General features: G+C 40.7%; 1 protein-coding gene across 4 annotated transcripts in view; it reads left to right on the forward strand.

Moving 5' to 3' along the window:
- The window catches only part of fam20b (FAM20B glycosaminoglycan xylosylkinase), a 37,178-nt gene extending 15,105 nt beyond the window's left edge, over positions 1 to 22,073 (forward strand). For 2 of the 4 annotated variants that reach the window (XM_056276964.1, XM_056276965.1), the window contains exons 6-9: positions 8,693 to 8,864; positions 13,665 to 13,856; positions 20,490 to 20,549; positions 20,715 to 22,073. In XM_056276964.1, the coding sequence (XP_056132939.1) occupies positions 8,693 to 8,864; positions 13,665 to 13,856; positions 20,490 to 20,549; positions 20,715 to 20,946 (656 nt within the window). In that variant the 3' untranslated portion in view covers positions 20,947 to 22,073. The remainder of the gene's footprint in view (positions 1 to 8,692; positions 8,865 to 13,664; positions 13,857 to 20,489; positions 20,550 to 20,714) is intronic. The other 2 variants (XR_008810022.1, XM_056276966.1) reach the window with 2 other exon arrangements.
- The last annotated feature ends 378 nt before the right edge of the window (positions 22,074 to 22,451 follow it).

A 22,451-nucleotide genomic window follows, 5' to 3' on the forward strand; every position in this document is an offset into this window, starting at 1 on the left:
CGAACATCATCGTCCATGGAGACTCCTGCCTGATCTTGTCCGTCAACCTGTCCATCACCATTGCAAACAAGAAAGGGCTCAGAGCCGATCCTTGATGTAATCCCACCTCCACCTTGAACCCATCTGTCATTCCAACTGCACACCTTACCATTGTCACACTGCCCTCATACGTATCCTGCACCACTCCTACATACTTCTCTGCAACTCCTGACTTCCTCATACAATACCACACCTCCCTCGGCACTCTGTCATAAGCTTTCTCTAAATCTACAAAGACACAATGCAACTCTTTCTGGCCTTCTCTATACTTCTCAATCAACATTCTCAAAGCAAACATCACATCTGTGGTGCTCTTTCGTGGCATGAACCCATACTGCTGCTCGCTGATCATCACCTCTCCTCTTAACCTAGCTTCTATTACTCTTTCCCAAATCTTCATGCTGTGGCTGATCAACTTTATACCTCTGTAGTTGTTACAGTTCTGCACATCGCCCTTGTTCTTGAAAATCGGTACCAGTATGCGTCTTCTCCACTCCTCAGGCATCCTCTCACTTTCCAGGATTGTGTTAAACAATCTAGTTAAAAACTCCACTGCCATCCCTCCTAAACATCTCCATGCCTCCACAGGTATGTCATCAGGACCAACTGCCTTTCCACTCTTCATCCTCTTCATAGCTGCCCTCACTTCCTCCTTGCTAATCCGCTGAACTTCCTGATTCACTATCCCTACATCATCCAACCTTCTCTCTCTCTCATTTTCTTCATTCATCAGCCCCTCAAAGTATTCCTTCCACCTTCTTAGCACACTCTCCTCGCTTGTCAGCACATTTCCATCTCTATCCTTGATTGCCCTAACTTGCTGCACATCCTTTGCAGCTTGGTCCCTCTGTCTAGCCAATCAGTGCAAGTCCTTTTCTCCTTCCTTAGTGTCTAATCTGTAATACAACTCACCATATGCCTTTTCCTTTGCCTTTGCCACCTCTCTCTTTGCTTTACGCTGCATCTCCTTGTACACCTGTCTACTTTCTTCATCTCTCTTACTATCCCACTTCTTCTTTGCCAACCTTTTCCTCTGTATAATTTGCTGTACTTCCTCATTCCACCACCAAGTCTCCTTGTCTTCCTTCCTCTGTCCTGATGACACACCAAGTACCTTCCTAGCTGTCTCCCTCACTATTTCTGCAGTGGTTGTCCAGCCATCTGGCAACTCTTCACTACCACCCAGTGCCTGTCTTAACTCCTGCCTGAACTCCACACAACAGTCTTCCTTATTCAACTTCCACCATTTGATCTTCGGCTGTGTCTTCACTCGCTTCCTCTTCTTGGTCTCCAAAGTCATCCTACAGACCACCATCCGATGCTGCCTAGCTACGTTCTCCCCTGTCACCACCTTGCAGTCTCCAATCCCTTTTAGATGGCGCCTTCTATATAAGATATAGTCCACCTGTGTGCACTTTCCTCCACTCTTGTATGTCACCCTGTGTTCCTCCCTCTTCTTGAAATATGTATTCACCACAGCCATTTCCATCCTTTTCGCAAAATCGACCACCATCTGTCCTTCCACATTTCTCTTCTTGGCTCCATACCTTCCCATCACCTCCTCATCACCTCTGTTCCCTTCACCAACATGTCCATTGAAGTCCGCTCCAATCACCACTCTCTCCTCCTTGGGTACCCTCTCCACCATGTCGTCCAACTCACTCCAGAATTCTTCTTTTTCATCCATCTCACACCCAACTTGCGGGGCATATGCGCTGATAACATTCAGCAATAAACCTTCAATTTCCAGCTTCATACTCATCACTCTGTCTGACACTCTCTTCACCTCCAGCACGCTCTTGACATACTCTTCCTTCAGAATTACCCCTACCCCATTACTCCTCCCATTCACACCATGGTACAAGAGTTTGAACCCACCTCCAATACTCCTGGCCTTACTCCCCTTCCACCTGGTCTCTTGCACACACAGTATGCCTACCTTTCTTCTTTCCATCATGTCAGCCAGCTCTCTCCCTTTAACAGTCATAGTGCCAACATTCAAAGTTCCAACTCTCACCTTCACATGCCTACCCTTCCTCTTCTCTAGCTGCCTCTGGGCATGTTTTCCCCCTCTCCTTCTCCTTCGCCCAACAGTAGCATAGTTTCCACCGACATCCTGCTGGTTAACAGTACCGGTGGCGGTCGTTGGTAACCCGGGCCTCGACCGATCCGGTATGTAAGTCTTATTTATGATCCGCATATTTGATTTGGCAAAGATTTTACGCCGGATGCCCTTCCTGACGCAACCCTCCCCATTTGTCCGGGCTTGGGACCGGCACTAAGGATGCACTGGCTTGTGCATCCTCAGTGGCTGGGTTTGTTTCGTTTCAACAAAAATCAAAATAATGCTGAGCATATCTGTCTCAAAATTAATGGTCAGGATATTGAAAGAGTAAAGTCCACAAAATTCCTAGGGGTCCATATTGATGAATCCTTAAATGTCAACTGCCATATTGATGCTTTAACAAAAAGATTATCTAAATACACTACCGTTCAAAAGTTTGGGATCACCCAAACAATTTTGTGTTTTCCATGAAAAGTCACACTTATTCACCACCATATGTTGTGAAATGAATAGAAAATAGAGTCAAGACATTGACAAGGTTAGAAATAATGATTTGTATTTGAAATAAGATTTTTTTTACATCAAACTTTGCTTTCGTCAAAGAATCCTCCATTTGCAGCAATTACAGCATTGCAGACCTTTGGCATTCTAGCTGTTAATTTGTTGAGGTAATCTGGAGAAATTGCACCCCATGCTTCCAGAAGCAGCTCCCACAAGTTGGATTGGTTGGATGGGCACTTCTTGCGTACCATACGGTCAAGCTGCTCCCACAACAGCTCAATGGGGTTCAGATCTGGTGACTGCGCTGGCCACTCCATTACCGATAGAATACCAGCTGCCTGCTTCTGCTCTAAATAGTTCTTGCACAATTTAGAGGTGTGTTTAGGGTCATTGTCCTGTTGTAGGATGAAATTGGCTCCAATCAAGCGCTGTCCACTGGGTATGGCATGGCGTTGCAAAATGGAGTGATAGCCTTCCTTATTCAGAATCCCTTTTACCCTGTACAAATCTCCCACCTTACCAGCACCAAAGCAACCCCAGACCATCACATTACCTCCACCATGCTTAACAGATGGCGTCAGGCATTCTTCCAGCATCTTTTCATTTGTTCTGCGTCTCACAAACGTTCTTCTTTGTGATCCAAACACCTCAAACTTGGATTCATCCGTCCACAACACTTTTTTCCAGTCTTCCTCTGTCCAATGTCTGTGTTCTTTTGCCCATCTTAATCTTTTTCTTTTATTGGTCAGTCTCAGATATGGCTTTTTCTTTGCCACTCTGCCCTGAAGCCCAGAATCGCGCAGCCGCCTCTTCACTGTAGATGTTGACACTGGTGTTTTGCGGGTACTATTTAATGAAGATGCCAGTTGGGGACCTGTGAGGCGTCTGTTTCTCAAACTAGAGACTCTAATGTACTTATCTTCTTGCTCAGTTGTGCAACGCGGCCTCCCACTTCTTTTTCTACTCTGGTTAGAGCCTGTTTGTGCTGTCCTCTGAAGGGAGTAGTACACACCGGTGTAGGAAATCTTCAATTTCTTAGCAATTTCTCGCATGGAATAGCCTTCATTTCTAAGAACAAGAATAGACTGTCGAGTTTCAGATGAAAGTTCTCTTTTTCTGGCCATTTTGAGCGTTTAATTGACCCCACAAATGTGATGCTCCAGAAACTCAATCTGCTCAAAGAAGTGCCCATCCAACCAATCCAACTTGTGGGAGCTGCTTCTGGAAGCGTGGGGTGCAATTTCTCCAGATTACCTCAACAAATTAACAGCTAGAATGCCAAAGGTCTGCAATGCTGTAATTGCTGCAAATGGAGGATTCTTTGACGAAAGCAAAGTTTGATGTAAAAAAAATCTTATTTCAAATACAAATCATTATTTCTAACCTTGTCAATGTCTTGACTCTATTTTCTATTCATTTCACAACATATGGTGGTGAATAAGTGTGACTTTTCATGGAAAACACAAAATTGTTTGGGTGATCCCAAACTTTTGAACGGTAGTGTATGTTGGTCTGTTTTTTAAGATAAGACATTTTCTCCCATGCGCAGCACTTCTTACTTTGTACAAGTCTTTATTTGAGGCCCATATCAATTACTGCAATGTTACTTGGTGCAACACTTCTCCCAGTCATCTAAAAAAAACTACAGATTCTGCAAAAGAAAGTTATATGCGCCATATCGTGGTCTGGGGTCTGTGCTCCCATGGACCCTCTTTTCCGCAATTATGGTCTTTTAAGGCTTTCTGAATGTAATGTTTTTCATAACACTTGTCTGATGTACCATGTTAGCTATGGGATCAATGACAGACTGTGTGACCTCATTCAAAGTTGCCTCCCTCCGCATGCATTTAGCACCAGGAGTAAGAACCTTATAGTGGGCAAGCGGCGCAGGCTTAGACGCACAAGTCTTGGTGTGGCATGTATAGGCCCACAGGTGTGGAATGAGTTAAGTAACGATTTGAAAATGTCATCATCCATACATGTCTTTAAAAAGAAATTAAAGCATTAGTTAATTCAGAAATACTATACTGCTGACTGATATACTAGAAACTTGCTAATTATAGGGCTAGGACTTTAGATTTATTTTTATTTTATTTTTTCTTTGTAGGTTTTATTTCTTTTATTTTTCTTTCCTTTTATGTCTGTTACTCTGTGTAAATTACTTTGCTTGAAGTATTGAAGTATGGGCACCCATCCATAAGCTCTGTTGAGCTTCCTTGGGGTGTCTCTTCTCACACCATTTTGTGTATTATATATGTATAAATTGTATTTTTTCATATTTGTGTGAAATAAAGTTGAAAGTTGAAGTTGAAGGATGCAAATAACTTGAAATTCAAGCAAGTAAGGACAAACAAATCCATGAATGTATTTAGAAATGAATAACTAACACAAAATTGGAGAATAATATATGATGAAGAAGATATCAACGAAGCATATGACACATTCTTAAAAAAATCAAATTATTATATGATAGAAATGTCCCACTAAAACAATACAGTGGGAAACAAAAATATACAGATAGTCCATGGATCAGAAAGGGATTACGAAATGCCTGCAAAAAGAAAAATACTCTCTGTAGAGAATTCACAACTTATATTATATATATATTTTTTTTTTTACAAATATATTATTGTTATTATAAGTATAGAACTAAAGAGACAGAAAATAAAAATATAAAAAATTTAAAAATAAGTTAACTAATATTATCTGGATATGTGAGAAGGAATACTGTAATAAAATATTAGAGAATAATAAAAACAACATTAAAGGTATTATGGAGTGTATTAATCAGCATTATTAGAAATGGATCTAGAGACTCAAGTTACCCTCAGTATTTTAGTATCATAACGGTAAGACCAAGATAATATAGATGATGTGGTTAGTGGTTTTAATAAACTGTAAGCGTGGGACCAGACTTGACTTGACCAAAAATCCCCCAAAGGAGGGGACTGATGATGACAATAGTGCTAGAAACCCGAGTTCAATTTTTCTTAGAGCAGTAGAAGAAAAGGAAATCATGGATACTGTAAGTATGTGTAAGAACAAAACTTCTACTGACGGGAATGAAATTGATATGACAACAGTCAAAAATAGTCATTGAAGGTATTGCAAAACCACTAAATGGTATCTGTAACTTGTCATTTAAAACTGGTAAATTTCCAAGCAAATTCAAAATTGCAAAAGTTATACCATTATATAAAACTGGGGATAGACACCACTTCACAAAATACAGGTCTGTTTCTTTACTTTCCCAATCCCCCCCAAGATATTGGAAAACTCACTGAGAAACCCAAATTGCTGACTGACAGCCAGTATGGCTTCAGAACAGACAGATCAACATCAATGGCGCTAATTGAATTAATAGAAGACCTTATTAACTGCATAGACAAAAAAGTATGCAATAGGAATTATTATAGATATAAAAAAAGCATTTGACACCATTTATCACAATATATCAATAATCATAATAACTTTGTTTTATAAAAGTGTTATATAAATAATGTTACAAAGTGCTTTACGAAGAAATTAAACCAGACGAGGCAAAAACGAGTAAGAGTAAAAATAAAAACAGTATAAATAAATAAAAACCCATATCAAACATTTGTAAAAGCTTTCATAAAAAGAAAAGTTTTACGATGAGATTTAAAAGAAGCTAGAGCCTTGGTATGACTTAGTTCAAGTTCTTAGTTGATAAATTGGAAAGGTATGGTATCAGAGGAGTTGTGCAGAATTGGTTGAGAAGCTATTTAAGAAACAGGCAACAATTTGTGAAGATAGGTGAGCATAAATCAACATGCATGTATATTAATTGCGGAGTCCCTCGGGGATCAGTATTAGGCTCGAAATTGTTTATTCTGTACATAACTGTACATATGCAGAGTATCAAAAACATTGCAGTTTGTTCTATTTGCGGATGACACAAATATTTTCTGTTCTGGGGAGAATTTACAGCCGCTTTTGGAGGTGATCATAACAGAAATGAGAAAATTAAAAAGGTGGTTTGACATAAACAAATCATCATTAAATTTGAATAAAACAAAGATTATGTTTGGAAGTTGTAAAATAAACACTCAAGTACAAATGATGATAGACAATATCAACATAGAAAGAGTATATGAAAATACATTTCTAGGTGTGATAATAGAGCACAAAATCTGCTGGAAACCTCATATAAAATATGTGCGAGGAAAGCTAGCAAGGAGCATTGCATTCCTGGGAAAAACAAGGCAAATTCTGGATCATAAAGCATTGTGCACACTATATTGTTCACTTGCATTGCCATATCTGAATTACTATGTGGAGGTATGGGGTAACACCTGCAAAAGCAACATCCAACCATTATACATACTGCAAAAAAGGGTTATAAGGATAGTTAACAATGTAGGATTTTGTGAACGCTAACACGCTGGCTTGAAGTTCATGGATTTGTGAAATAAAGTGAAATAATGTATAAAGCAAGGAATAATTTAACACTGGGTATTATACAAAAAATGATGTTCGACAGAGAAGGGAGGCATAATTTGAGAGGAAAGTTTAAGTTAAAGAAACTGAGTTTGTACAACTATCAAGAGTATGTACTTCCATATGTGGGGTGAATTTGTGGAACTCAAGCAAAGTACAAACATTATTTAGTTCAAAAAGATGTACAAAAAAATATTATTTTCTAGAGTTATAGGGATGGGGAAGGGCTGTGATAACTGTTTGTGTTACGTTATTGTTGAAAACAATAGAAAGGGAATCAAGAATGTTAAAAAAATGGTTTGATATCAATAAAATATCACTAAATGAAAATAAAACAATTTATGGTGTTCGGTGGTTTTAGGGTTAACTGTGAAATAAAACTGAAGTTAAATGGAGCTGAAATTGAAAGAGTATTTGAAACAAAATTCCTGGGATTGATTATTGATCATAAACTCTGTTGGAAACCACATATAGAATATCTTAAATGGAAATTATCGAAATCTGTTGCTGTTCTTACAAAACAAGGGATCTGCTGAATAGGAAATGTTTGCTTGTATATTGTGTTGTTCATCGATAATGTCATATCTGTCATACTGTATTGAGGTTTGGGGAAATGTTTATAAAACAAATATAGACCCTATAACTAAACATCAGAAAATAGCTATTGGAATAATAAACAAAGCTTGTTACCGTGAATCTACTAATCCATTATTTATACGGTCCTGCACCTTAAAATTCTTAGATATTGTGTATTTAAAAACATTAGAAATACTTTTTCGAGCTAGAAGTAAAAGCCTTCCTGTTTGTATCCAACACCTTTTTAATTTAAGAAAAGGTAACTATAATTTAAGAGGATTGTGTATTTTTGAAATATGTAAGTGAGAACCAGTGTAAAATACAGGTGTGTTTCAGTTTTGGGAGTCAAACTATGGAATGGTCTTAATGATGAGTTGAAATTGTGTAGTTCGCTGTTGAGTTTCAGAAAATCTTTAAAATGTAAAATAATTAAGGATTACAAATTAGTATAATTTTTTCCCCCTTTTGTAATTCTGATATTCTAGGTTAACTTAAGGCTGTATAGGATAGGTAACAACAAGCCTTGGGCTTCAGCCTATTCCTTTTTCGTTCATTTATTGATTGAGTTTTGTTGTGTGAAATGGACTGATGTAAATATGTACGATGTTTTTCTTTTTTTTCCTGTCTGTCGCATATGAACACAAATGTGTGACCGAAATAAATCATTCATTCATTCATTCATATTATTGACATTGGGTGATATTTGGGTTGTACATAGAGTTGGGATAATTGTTTATAAATTTTATATAATTTAAAGATTATGAATTAATTATGGAGTAGTGGAGAAGGTAGGAATGAATAAGTGTGTACTTCTTCCTACTCCTTTTTGAACATGTTATATTTAATTTGTGTTGTTTATGAGGGTTTGTTTATTGAGTTTGTTGTATAGGTTGTTTAGTTCAATTTAATATTGTCTTGAGCTGTTTTTTGTTGTTTCTTTTTTTACATGTTCAAAATGAATCAAATTAATCCCGCTCTCTCTCTCTCTCTCTCTCTCTCTCTCTCTCTCTCTCTCTCTCTCTCTCTCTCTCTCTCTCTCTCTCTCTGCAGGTAACAATACATGTTTTTACGGCAAGTGTTACTACTGTAGAGAGAGTGAGCCAGCTTGTGCAGAAGGAGAGATCATGGAGGGATCGTTGACCCTGTGGCTGCCAGATGTCTGGCCTCTGCAGAAACAGAGACACCCCTGGGGGCGCACATACAGAGAGGGAAAGCTAGCCAGGTGTGTTTGCTTCATGTGCAGATGTTTCTTAAAACTGCTGAAGGTAATTTTGAACAATTTTGACACAACACCCCCGAAAAGGTTGGATGTACGTGTAACAAAGAACCAGCATTGGCAACGCTATTGACAATACCTGTTTTTAACCTTTACATGGTTTTTAACCTGTAGATGTCAGCTAACTTACTAAAATGGTTTAGGGTTAAGGTAGATGAAGTATTTATTAAGATGAATGCTATTTAGTCTGCCCACAACTACTAGATCCATAGTAAAGCAATCCTGTGCCAGACAAAATTGCATAGTCAGTACAAGGCTTACAGGGCAGATTTGAATGGCAATTGCTTTTTTCATTCTCCATAGCCATTACACTGTGGTCAAAATGAATTTAATGATATGTTAAAATCATAAAACTACTCTTTAAATAGTAAAAGTCAGATTTTAACATTTTAATTCCTCTTGGCTTTCAGCTTGTGGTTCTAGAAGTGTAAAACTTTAGTTTGGAGTGATATTTTTCCATTTAGATTTCTAGCATTTAGCTAATGTGCTAATCTGTAAAATAAATTATGTTAAAACGAAAGACCGACATAAGAAATTGAGTTCACAAAAACGAGGGAAAGACGAGCTTATGTTTATCACTGAACTTCATCTGCGATGGTTCCTTTTGTATCAAATTTGCAAAATTAAATTTCCAAAACAATTACCTGTGCCACGAACTGTTAAGCCTGTAATACTCAGCAACATATATTTAAGGGATATTTTATCATATTTCTCTTTATCATATTTTGATAAATATGATAAAATATCCCTGTTTTATATTTATATTTCTCTAAATCTATCATATTTTGATAGAAATATGATAAATTACCATATTTCTCTATGATAGAAATGATAAAATATCCCTGTTTTATATTTATATTTCTCTAAATCTATCATATTTTGATAAAAATATGATAAATTACCATATTTCTCTATCATATTCTGATAAAAAATATGATAGAAATATGATAAAATATCCCTATTTTATACTAAGATTTCTCTAAATCTTTATCATATTTTGATAAAAATATGATAAAGATTTAGAGAAATCACTTTGTTAAAAGAAACACTCAACGGTAGGGAAAGTGCACCTCTCCCTTCCCCACTGGATGTTGTACACGTGATGTGCATGACGAGGCAGTAAATGGTATTTCTTTTCCCGAGTCGCTTTACTGACAGCTTATGATTGCTTATGGCATGAAACAGGCTTGTACTGTCTCATAAAGAATTTACTTGACTCACTGGATTTAGAGAAATCTAAGTCTTTATCAGAGAAAGTCATAGAACTTTCTCTAAGTTAGAAAACTCCAGTGGAAATAAAAGCTGCCAGATGGGTCATTCCCCTCTTGCTTGCTTTAGAGCTCACTTCAGTTGATGTAACATGTGGCTAAAACCAGATACCCAACGTGTTACCTCTCAGCATTATCAGCCATTTTCATCTCAAGTGTCAGGAGGGGAGTTTCAGTGAGAGTGAAAATGTCAACTGTTCTTATAAACAAGTGTTGTCCAACTCTGACTAATTGTTATCCAACCTAAATAATTACTCATTCCAAGATAGTATGTGTATCAGAGGATTTTATCACAAGCTGAACCATCTTCTCCAAAATGCTTACGCTCGTTTTTTGTTTTTTTTTGCTGCCAGGCAGGATACTGTACCAAGAGCATGTCAAAGCATTTTTGGCAGAGGGTGACCTGCATCTCAAATTAAGTGAATCAATTCTTCCTCTGATTTTCAAGTATGGTTGCTGGTAATTAGGGATGCACCAATACCACGTTTTTTCAGACCAAGTACCAGTACTTAAATTTGGGTACTTGCCAATACCGAGTACCAATATGAATACTTAATAATAAATATCATTACAGTTCTGATACTGAATTTGAAAACATGTTATACTTTCATCAGATGTTCCTCACTTTCTCACTGTAACAAATTAAATACACAACATGATGCTGTTGCTGACATCTTCACATTCAACATTGTGTTTTCCTTAACAAACATGGCACTGCCACACATTTCACTTAAATGTAACCTGTAACACATTCAGTGGATTTCAGTGCAACACCAGAACACGACCTCCAGCGCGCACTGGGGTGGTTTGCAGCTGAGTGTGAAATGGCTGGAATTAGGGTCAGCACTTCCAAGTCTGAGGCCATGTTCTCTTCTGGAAAATGGTGGATTGCCCCTCTGGGTTGGGGATGAGTTGTTGCCTCAAGTGAAGGGGTTCAGGTATCTCGGTGTCTTGTTCACGAGTGAGGGTAGGATGAGCGGGAGACTGACAGGTGGATTGGTGCAGCATCAGCAGTAATGCAGATGTTATACCGGACCGTTGTGGTGAAGAGGGAGCTGGGCTGGAAGGCAAAGCTCTCAATTTACCACCAGTCAGTCTTCGTTGCAACCCTCACCTATGGTCATGAGCTTTGGGTAGTGATCGAAAGGGTGAGATCACGGATACAAGTGGCTGAAATTAGTTTCCTCCATAGGGTGTCTGGGCTCAGCCTTAGAGATAGGGTGAGGGGCTCGGCCATCCGGAGGGAGTTCGGAGCCGCTGCTCCTTTGTGTCAAAAGGAGCCAGTTGAGGTGGTTCGGGCATCTGATTAGGATGCCTCCTGGGCGCCTTCCTTTGGAGGTTTACTGGGCACGTCCAACTGGGAGGAGACCCCGGGGTAGACCCAGAACTCGCTGGAGGGACTACAGGTGCATTCTGGCCTGGGAATGCATTGGGATCCCTCCAGGAGGAGCTGGAGGGCATTGCTGGGGAGAGGGACGTCTGGAGTGCCCTACTTAGCTTGCTGCCACCGCGACCCGACCCCGGAGAAGCGGCTGATGATGAATGAATGAATGAATACAACTGTAGCAGAACAACTGAAATGATATGTTATCATATGTTAGTGCTGCTGTGAGGACTAACCCTTAAAATACACCAGGCACAGATGTCATGTAGGCAGGGCGGAGCAGGTTTTTTTTTTTACCTGCTACACCAACTGCATCCGTGTTGCGTGTGGTCATCTGCCAGCTGTGTTTTCTGCTTCACTGCATACATATTGGGTTGCCAAGTGATAAAGCAGTTGGTTTTGTCAGGATTTGGAAGCGGAGGCTATATTAACTGATACTGAATTTATTAGCTAGATTGTTGTAACTACAGGATCATGGATACACATTGATTTGATGTATTTTAATGTGCAATAAAAAAAACCCCACAAGGTTGCATGCTGCATCACATTGCCTCTGGTACAGTATTTATTTAATCATTTTTAAACAGATTGTACTAATTTTTTTAGACCGTTCTATGTAGTTTTTACCTGTGAAGCAGAAGTAAAGCAGAAAACATTCCCAGCACGCAACCACACACCACCTGCTCCGCCCCACTTACATGATGCGCCGGGTCCGTGCCTTGGCTGTCTGCACTCATCCGAGTTACATACACTTGTAGCTTTGTCATTTCTTGCTCCGTTTGGACAAATGACACATTGACGTGTTCATCTGCTTCTCGGCATCGCTCTGCATTGGCTGTCTGGCTCCATCTCCTCTTCCCGTACGGTGAAAAAAGGCACTGCTCACTTTTCACAATTTCTGCTGGAATTGTCTAGGCTGGTATCGGGTGTGGTTGTATCGGAGTTTTACGAGTTTGAGTACATGAGGACAGTGTCAGACCAACACCTGATACTGGTATTGGTATCAGTGCATCCCCACTGGTAGTAGTAATACTAGAATTACACAGCAAGGGATGATGATGTAATGCAAGTTTAAAAATAAGAAACTCCTCACTGTCAGGTGAAGAGAAGCGGTTGGCGACTCCACATGTGGAGACGTGGAGTTTCACCAGGGGGTGCAGCAGCGACCGGGACAGCTCGGAAAAGTGGGGTAATTGGCCAGATACAGTTGGGGAGAAAAGGGGGGGGGGGTCCTAAAAAAATAAATAAAGGAAGTGTTTGGCGCCCTATTGGCACCTGATAGAGCACATATCACAAGGCTGAGTCCTTACTGCAGCGACCTGGGTTCCGATCCAGCCTGGGCCCATTGCTGCATGTCATCCCCTCTCTCTCCCCTGCCTTTTCTATCTCTCTCTCTCTCTCTCTCTCTCTCTCTCTCTCTCTCTCTACTGTCACTATTAAAAATTAAAACGGAAAAATGCCGCACAAAAAAATAAAAAAGTAACAATAATGATAAGGGAGTGTTTAATTAAATACCTAGCAAGGTCAGTCAGTCTGAAGACACCAGCAGATCCCCTGGCTACTCCCGGCAACACCCATATTATTAATCTTACATCAGATGAGTGTGTGTGATGGATGGGTGAAATTGCCTTCTTTCATCTCCTACGTATTTAATGGTTTTAGCATGGCAAAAATCTTCTTGCAATTTATTGCTCTGACAAAAATTATCACTGCGTCTGTGTTATTGCCACTGGTTGTTTTTCTCCATATTGTACGCCTAATGTGAACAGCCAATGAGAAGGTGAAGCACATATATTTTTATTTTAGCCTCCTTTACACATCACTTGTGTTTTTGAACTGTTTATCCTTCAAAACAAAGTTGTCCTTAAATGATTTTGCAGGGACATTATCTTTTAATCTCATTAAATTATTAGAAGTAATCTTTTTAGCACAATGGGTCTTCCCCAGACCATTTTCAGCATGTCACTCAAGCAGATCATCTCTACAACGTTGATCTGTGACTGATGTTTTATACACAGACCGTGTGCTTTCTTGTTGCGAGCTGTTTGCTTTAAAGGTGGAGGGATTAATCAGCATGCGGTAATGCTTATCCAGGTGGGAGTATGATGAGGGTTACTGTGAAGCGGTGAAAAAGATGCCTCCATATGACGCGGGGCCCAGGCTGCTGGACGTCATCGACACGGCCATATTTGATTACCTCATTGGAAATGCCGATCGGCATCACTACGAGAGTTTCCAGGACGACGGGGGAGCCAGTATGCTCATCCTCCTAGATAACGCCAAGAGGTGAGGAATTTACTGTAGAATATCAGTAAACAATGGCACAAAAGTCCAACACAGAGAGACCGAATTAAAGGTACTCCTGAAAATGATCAACTCCGGTATGTTGTAAAGCAAATGTGAAACTAGGCAATGCTTGAGCAAAATAGGGAAGTATAAAGTGTAAAGGTTATGGAAGCCCTGAGGTAAGTGAGGGGGGAAAAAGTTATGGTGATCCATTTTCTAAGTCTGATCACAGTAGTTTTTTCTTTTGTGTTAATGCCGTTAATGACAGGTGAAATACGTTTTGCCAGGATAATCTTAAATTCCTTGATTTTTTTTTTTCATCTGTGAAACGGGTGGGGGGGGGAAAGCATCTTGATGCATGCTCAATAATCCAGGTAAGAAAATCAAAGAAGGTTGAATCAATTCATCTGGACACAACGTTTATTGACAGATGCATTTCATCACTCATCTAAGTGACCTCTTAAGTCTAAACTGACTGCCGGTGTCCCCACCCTTATAAACAATACAGTCACATAACGACCGAAACCAACGATCGGTTTCATATGCAAATTGCCATGACCATTAACTAGCATTTCAAAAGCCATGTTTACTGTTCACAGAGGATTTGGGAATGTTTCCAATCACAGTTTAGTTTATTTATCAGGATCCCCATTAGCTGTGCCCTAAAGCACCGCTAGTCTCACCGCTACTAATACATTTAATACATACATTTAAAACAAGACAGAGAAAAACAAAAACAAAACAAACAAAAATAGCAAAAACATACATTAAACTTTATAGTACACATAAGTCATCATCCAACAGCAAAGAGACATACATAAATCATTCCAATGTACAAACTGTTGAAACCATCCAGGCTATAGAATTCAGTTCGAATCACACCTTACCCTGTATTGTATGTGTGTGTGTGTGTGTGTGTGTGTGTGTGTGTGTGTGTGTGTGTGTGTGTAATATGTGTATTTTGCATCCTACAAATATAACATTCCAAGGTTGTTCTTTATTTGCTGTTTAAATATTGATTTCTGTGTCAGTTTAGTCATTGGCAGTGGTAAGGAATTCCATGCTTTCATTGATCTGTATTCTACCATACGCTTCAGAAAATTAGTGTTGGGCTTAGGAGGTGAAAACCGGCGTTCTGTTGCCTGTCTAGTGGCATATGTAAATGATTCTGAATTGTGTTTTAACTGATTGTACTGATATAATGGAGTTTTGTATTTTGAAACCTTCCATATTGAAGATAGAAGTGCAGCATTCATTCTGTCCTCAACTTTTAACCATTGTAGACAGAAGTGCATGCTGTTGATGTTCGTATTGTATGGACATTGGAGAGCAAGGCGCGCCGCCTTGTTCTGTAGCAACTGGAGTTTGCTTAAATCTTTTTTCATGGCATTCGCCCATATTATTTGGCAATAGTCAAGCTGTGAGAGAACAATAGTGTTTATTACCATTTTAGTCAATTCTGGTGTAAGGTATTGTCTGCATCGCCTTACCACTGCCAATGCCTTACCCATTCTGTTTACAACAGTGTCAATGTGTTTTGACCAGGACAGCCTATTATAAAGAATGATGCCCAGGAGCTTAGTTTCCTTTACTTGGTGGATTGGTGTTTTATTTATAAAGAGTTTTAGCTCTGGCTCTTTCCTAAGAGAATGATTGGAACCAAATATAATGCTTTTCGTTTTAGTTGCATGAAGTATCACTTTGTTTTCAAAGACCCATTTCAGCACTGTAAGACGGCGATAGATGTACTTTTAGCCCCCCCCCCCCCCCGGTTCAGGGATGGTTGTTCTCTCTTAACATAGATCAGCGGTGGCTAACCATGTGCCATGGAGAGCCATGTGTATGCAGGTTTTCATTCCAACCCGACTCCACACCAGGTGATTTCACTGATACATTCTTCCTCTTTGGTTGAAGGGTTGCTAATCAGTGAAATCACATGGTGTGGAGTCCGGCTGAAATGAAAACCTGCATACACATGGCTCTCCATGGCACATGGTTAGCCACCCCTGACATAGATGGTCTCTGGGCATCCGGGTAGCATAGCGGTCTATTCTGTTGCCTACCAACACAGGGATTGCCGGTTCGAATCCCCGTGTTACCTCCGGCTTTGTCGGGCGTCCCTACAGACACAATTGGCCATTACTGTAGATGGGAAGCCGGATGTGGGTATGTGTCCTGGTCACTGCACTAGCACCTCCTCTGGTAGGTTGGGGCACATGTTAAGGGTGGAGGGGGAATTGGGGGAGGGGGGGATAGCATGATCCTCCCATGCACTACGTCCCCCTGGCAAAACGCCACACTGTCAGATGAAAGGACGTGGCTGGCAACTCCACATATATCGGAGGAAGCGTGTGGTAGTCTGCAGCCCTCCCTGGATCAGCAGAGGAGGTGGAGCAGTGCCTCAGGATGGCTCAGAGAGCAGGGTGGTTGGTCAGGTACAGCTGGGGAGAAAAGGGGGGGGATCCCAAAAAAAATCAAAAACAGATGATAGATGGTCTCTTTGACTCCCTGTTCAAACCAGCGTTCCTCCCTATCAAGGATGTGCACAACCTAATCCCTGAAAGAGTGGCCACTGGCCTGTAGATGGGTATAGACTGTGGAGTCCTGGCCTGACGTATTAGCTCTCCTGTGTTGTGCCATTCTTTTGGACAGCATCTGTTTAGTTTCCCCAAAGTACAAGTCATGGCAATCCTCCTGGCACTTAACAGTGTACACTATATTGCTCTGTTTGTGCCGGGGGACTCGATTCTTGGGGTGGACCAATTTCTGGCGCAGTGTGTTTTGGGGTTTGAAAGCAACTGAGATGTGGTGTTTTGAAAATATGTGTCTCGGTTTTTCCGACGCTCCCGCCACATACGGAATCACCACTGGTTTACGCTTAGGCAGCTGTTGTCCTTCTCCCTTCGATTGGCTGGTGCAGTGTTTGGGCATCTTCCTGGCTTTGACAAACACCCAGTTAGGATAACCACACTTAACCAGGGCCTGTTTAATGAAGGATTTCTCCTCGTCCCCAGCCGCTGTGTCAGTGGGGACGTTGTCAGTTCGGTGGTAAAACATCCTGATGACTCCTAGTTTGTGCTCCAAACCAAAAGGGTGGGGAAAAAAGTTAGCTAGAAAGTGAAAAACATTGTTCATGGCTAACCAACAGGTAATAATACTACTACTACTACTACTACTACTGCTACTACTACTACAACTACTGCTTTCGGCTGCTCCCATTAGGGGTCGCCACAGCGGATCATCCGTTTCCATCTCTTCCTGTCCTCTGCATCTTCCTCTGTCACACCAGCCACCTGCATGTCCTCTCTCACCACATCCATAAACCTCCTCTTTGGCCTTCCTTTTTTCCTCTTGCCTGACAGCTCCATATTCATCATCCTTCTCCCGATATACTCAGCATCTCTCCTCCACACGTCCAACCCGTCTCAATTTTGCCTCTCTTGCTTTGTCGCCAAACCGTCCAACCTGAGCTGTCCCTCTAATATACTCGTTCCTAATCCTAACTAACAGGCTAACCAACAGCTACAACCTAGGTTAAGCCGACTGCATAGCTAACGTTAGTTTACTTTAATGAACAGTATGTTTTTCATTCGCTAGCTAGAAGGCTAACGGCTAACATCAGTATAGCTAACGCTAACAGCAGATTAGAGGCGATTTAAAATGCATTTCTTGCCAAAAGAAAAACATGACAGTAATGTTGCATAACTTGCTAACACACAATGTATGCAGCTTGTGTTTAGAGTGCATGGAGAAATTAAAACTCACCTGGAGGAAAACATGAATGCTTTTAGTCCTATTTAGAACATGGGGTAGTGGTGCACGTCAGCCTCTTGTGGCCGAAATGAGTATTACAACAACACATGGGCCTGACCAACAAAAAAAAAAGTCAGCTGCCAAACTTTTTTTTCCCCTACCCGTTTTCACAGATGGGGAAAAAAGTAACTTAGAAAAAAGGTTCTGGCAATTTTATTTTTTCACATAGCAAAACTTTTTTTCCCACCTGTTTCACAGATGAAAAAAATGTTAAGGAACTTGGAAAGATTATCCTGGCAACACCTTTTTTTTCACCTGTTATTCAGTCATAAACACAGGAGAGAAGACAAATGAGATCAGACTTAGAAAATGGACCACTGGAATTTTTTTTCTCACTTGTTTTTTTCTCACTTGCATCTCAGAGCCTCTGTAAAAGGTTGATGCCTCATATCAAAATCAAACGAAACCACCTTGTACTCTCAGGAAGAAGCTGTTGTTTCATAATACTCATTTCTGAGCTAAGATATCAGCAGACCAGTACTTAAGAGTAGGAAGTGCTTACCAGTTTGGTCATACTGAACACGATACCGTGAATCACTCTATTCAAGCGTTGCAAAAAGGCTGAACTGTTCAATTATAGATAGCAGGAATATTGCAAAGATCACACGATAATGCTGAAGCAACATTCACGCAGTTTGCCAGCACACTTTACATCTTCCCTGGTAAATATATGTTAACTGTGGCATAATATTATGTAGGATATTTATCGATATGACACTGTAGCAATGATAAGTCAACATTTGGAACACAGCAGAAACTCCGACCCCCTAGCTAACCTTCCTCCACATTCGTTGTTTCGTATTTAGATCCTGGTTAGACACTGATATTGTATCATATCACTTTGGAGAGACACATTGACCACAATCAGTTTGTCCTAAATCTTGACCAAAACCCAGTAGGGATTTGTTTCTGTTAGCCAAGCTTAAACTGATTGCCTCTTCGCTACCAGCAAATTCTGTGCTCAGGTTGAACAATCTTCTGATTTCGTTTTGCTAAAAGCATTTTTCATTCATCTCTAGGTATTTTGTCTGCAGGCATGCAGTTCACTTCTAAAGCCATTTATCTCCCAGATTAATAACTTTGGTTTTTCACTTGAGTTTAATAACCTACAGGCTGTAGGTTATTAAACTCAAGTGAAAAACCAAAGTTATTCAGCTACAGCAAACCATTTTGTTTATACCTGATGACAAGCAAGCATGCCAAAGATTTTATTTTGTTTTATTTTTTTGAAGATTAATGTCAGGCTACATCTGATATTTAATGTACATTACAAAATGTTGTTTTAATTGTAAATGACTCCAAATGCTTTTGGATTTTTAGTCTTTGTTAACACTTAATCATTTCCACTGGGATGTTATTTCCTCAAGTAAATGTGTGCAGCACAATCATTTTGGAGATGTTCTGTCTTGTAGTGTTTAGATCCGGTCTTTATCCTTTCTTGGAGTCGTACAATGTGTGACAGCATTTGCGTCAAACAATCCAGCATAGGCCATAGCAAATATTTACCCAGTGGAACAGTCAGTTGCATTTTGTGCAATTCACATCTTACACATCTTACACTGGGTGGCACGGTGGCGCAGTGGTTAGCGCGGTCACCTCACAGCAAGAAGGTTCTGGGTTCGAGCCCCAGGGTAGTTCAACCTTGGGCATCGTCCTGGGTTGTCCTCTGTGTGGAGTTGCCATGTTCTCCCCCGTGTCTGCGTGGGTTCCCTCCGGGTGCTCCAGTTTCCTCCCATAGTCCAAAGACATGTAGGTCAGGTGAATCGGCCGTACTAAATTTCCCCTAGGTATGAATGTGTGTGTGTGTCGGCCCTGTGTGATGGCCTGGCGGCCTGTCCAGGGTGTCTCCCCGCCTGCCGCCCAGTGAGTGCTGGGATAGGCTCCAGCATCCCGTGACCCTGAGAGCAGGATAAGCGGTTCGGATAATGGATGGATGGACATCTTACACTTTAAGGTATATAGCGAGTGTTCTTTAGAGCGATGTAACAAGTAAGAAAGGGGAGGCTCAAGACAATTAAGCAGGTAAGTTACGCTCAGGTTTGCTTTACTTATCCTTCCAAAGCTGTCACCCTAGTAGCTCTGTTGGATTTCAGAATCATGTCTTCTTGGTTTTTTTTTTTTAGAAATTTTAACCAGAGTCTCCAGCACAGAGGGACCTGGTGAATCTTGTGTGCAGCGGCAGCAAATACTTTAAATACAGCTGCTGGCTCACAGGGCCAGGGAAGTCACTCCCTATTTGAGCTTATCTGCTCATTAGCAGATAAGCATCTACATGTTGCAAACAGTTTTATTATGAAATAACTATTGACAATGTGGAAGTTCTCGGCAGAATATTGCTGCGTTCGGTTACACTTCTGTGCTTCTGTGATTATCATGTCAGTTTCAAAGAGCTGTGGTACTTTTCAGCTTGTCCCAAAAGCAAGCTCTGAAAGAATTGTTACGCCAATTCATTCTGAACACTTATTTCATCCATCTCCAGGGCACCAGCATAGCAATTCTTTTTAAGCCCCGCCTGATGACTCCTCAGAGATAAATGGGGAGATGCTATTATTATGCACGCATGAAAGCCATGCTTGGGCTCAAAAACTGAAAAAGAGGAATTCACTCTGTCTTTTCTGGCCCAGTTGACTTTGCTGAGCTTAGTGTGTCCTAGAAATGCTGCATTTGAAAGCATGCTTTAGAACTAGAGCGTGTGCACTTTGCTCCATAGTGCCACGAAAGAGTGGAGTGTGGCTAATGCATTTTGATGAGCTCTCTAAACTTCGTTGCAGACAAGCCTTCAGGTTTAGCTGCCTTACTTTGCTATGTTTTTCCATGCAGCTTTGGGAATGCAGCTCTGGACGAGCGAAGTATTCTTGCACCGCTCTATCAGTGTTGCATGTGAGTACTGCGATGTGAAATTCCAAGGATTGCACACTTGCTCGTCAATATTTTGATCATGGTTAAAATCCTTTGTATTTGATGTGGTTCTGAAAAGACATGAAATGTTCTCTTTTACTCTCATATCTGTTGCGCCCTCTCTGCCTCTCCCCTTCTCTCTCTCAGGTTGCGTGTGTCCACGTGGAACAGGTTAAACCTGCTGAAAGGTGGCGCTCTAAGTGCAGCCATGCGTCAAGCTTTGGCATTTGACCCTGTTCACCCCGTGTTGGCCGAGCCACATCTGGCAGCTCTGGACAGGCGCCTGTCTGGCATCATAGCAACCGTAAAGCAGTGCATGGAGTCCCAGGGGCCTGACAACACTCTCATAGAAGATCGAATGAATCTTCCCCATCCCTAGAAACCGGGGGAGAAGAGAAAAAGGAGAAACAAGAACAACTCTGACTAGACTCTTCACACCTCAAGAGGAGGAGAGGGAATGTTTTTAGGCGGTAGACCCAAATGAATTATTTTAATTGCTGGAGCTGTCCTGTTCTTAAAGAAAGAATCTGGGGACAGGTTTAAAAGACCTGACATCTCTTTCTCTCTTGTCCCCACCTTTCAGAAAGGATTAGAAGACAAATCCAGCCGTGAACTCTACAAATCGAGGGGTTAATTTCAAAGCAGTTGAACTTCTCTGTGTTCCATCAACATATAAGCATTCCCTCAGGACTGTTGTGCACTAAGACAGTATCTACCATTTATCTGGATCCCCCTTCCTCTGAAACTACAAATACTACAACTACCACCAGTTTTGAACACACGCAACTTGTGCCAAAAACCGCTTCATCCTCCAATCTTTCCTTGGAAGGGGCCATAGGAATGAGCTTGGAGGAATTAAAGGACACCCAGGAGAGCAGAATGGCAAAGTTAGGGTTGACTTTTCTCCTGGTCAACAACTTTTCTTTAAAAGACACTGGACAGTGGGGAGACAGATAAAGGAAAAGAATGTCGAGCTGCACTGGATCCTCTGGTTGACTAAGCCCACTGAGGCAACTTTGTAATTTGTGATAATGGGCGAAACAAATAAAATTGGCTTGACTTGACTGTGAAGGAGCTCAGATGTTGAGTCAGTATGAGGTCAACACAGATGAACTCATTTCGTTTGATTTTGGAGAGAATGGAAAAGAGTCCTAATTTTAGAATGGAAGAGTAGTTTTTATTTTGAACTGGCGCCTCATTTCATTTACAGAAGTAGAATTGGAATGTGATTTGGATGAAAAATGGGGAGCAAGCCAATCTTCCCAACCAGTGTGTACATAATAAACTAACATGTTAAAGCATTAATGAGACAGTGAAGCATTAATTTCAGAGCTATAATATTAAAAAGATTTTTTTTTTGTGTGCGCGCGTGTGTGTAAGGACGTTTGCCAGGGTGCCATATTGTACAGTAAGTGAGAATGCTACTGATACTTGCAGACTTTGGAAATGATGGGACAAGGAGATTAAATGGTACATTTTCAACATTAAAATACCTATTTAAACACAGAGCTCATGCTGTCATTATTTCACCATGTGTCCCATGTGTACGTCACTGAAATATACAAAATTCATTTTGAAATAACGCGTAGGTCTCGGTATTTTTCTTGACGTGGTGTCTTCCATGGTCCCGATAGGGGTTGCAAATTTGATTGTCTGGTGAGCTTGTTAGTACAGGAATCCTCTGCTGCTGTTTTATTTATGTTGCCCTAGTTGACCTCACTGAAATACTGGGCCGGTGCGGTTTTGGAACATGCCCACATCGTCACCAAGATCTCAAGTTTTAACTCGGTCTCTCCCAGCGAAGCCCAGCTGCCCTGTAGTCTCTAATGATTTCCAAATGATTTTATTTCACTGAACATTGAAATCAGAGACTGGGAAAGACAG

This window comes from Lampris incognitus, chromosome 3 (assembly GCF_029633865.1).
Source record: "Lampris incognitus isolate fLamInc1 chromosome 3, fLamInc1.hap2, whole genome shotgun sequence".
NCBI lineage: Eukaryota > Metazoa > Chordata > Actinopteri > Lampriformes > Lampridae > Lampris > Lampris incognitus.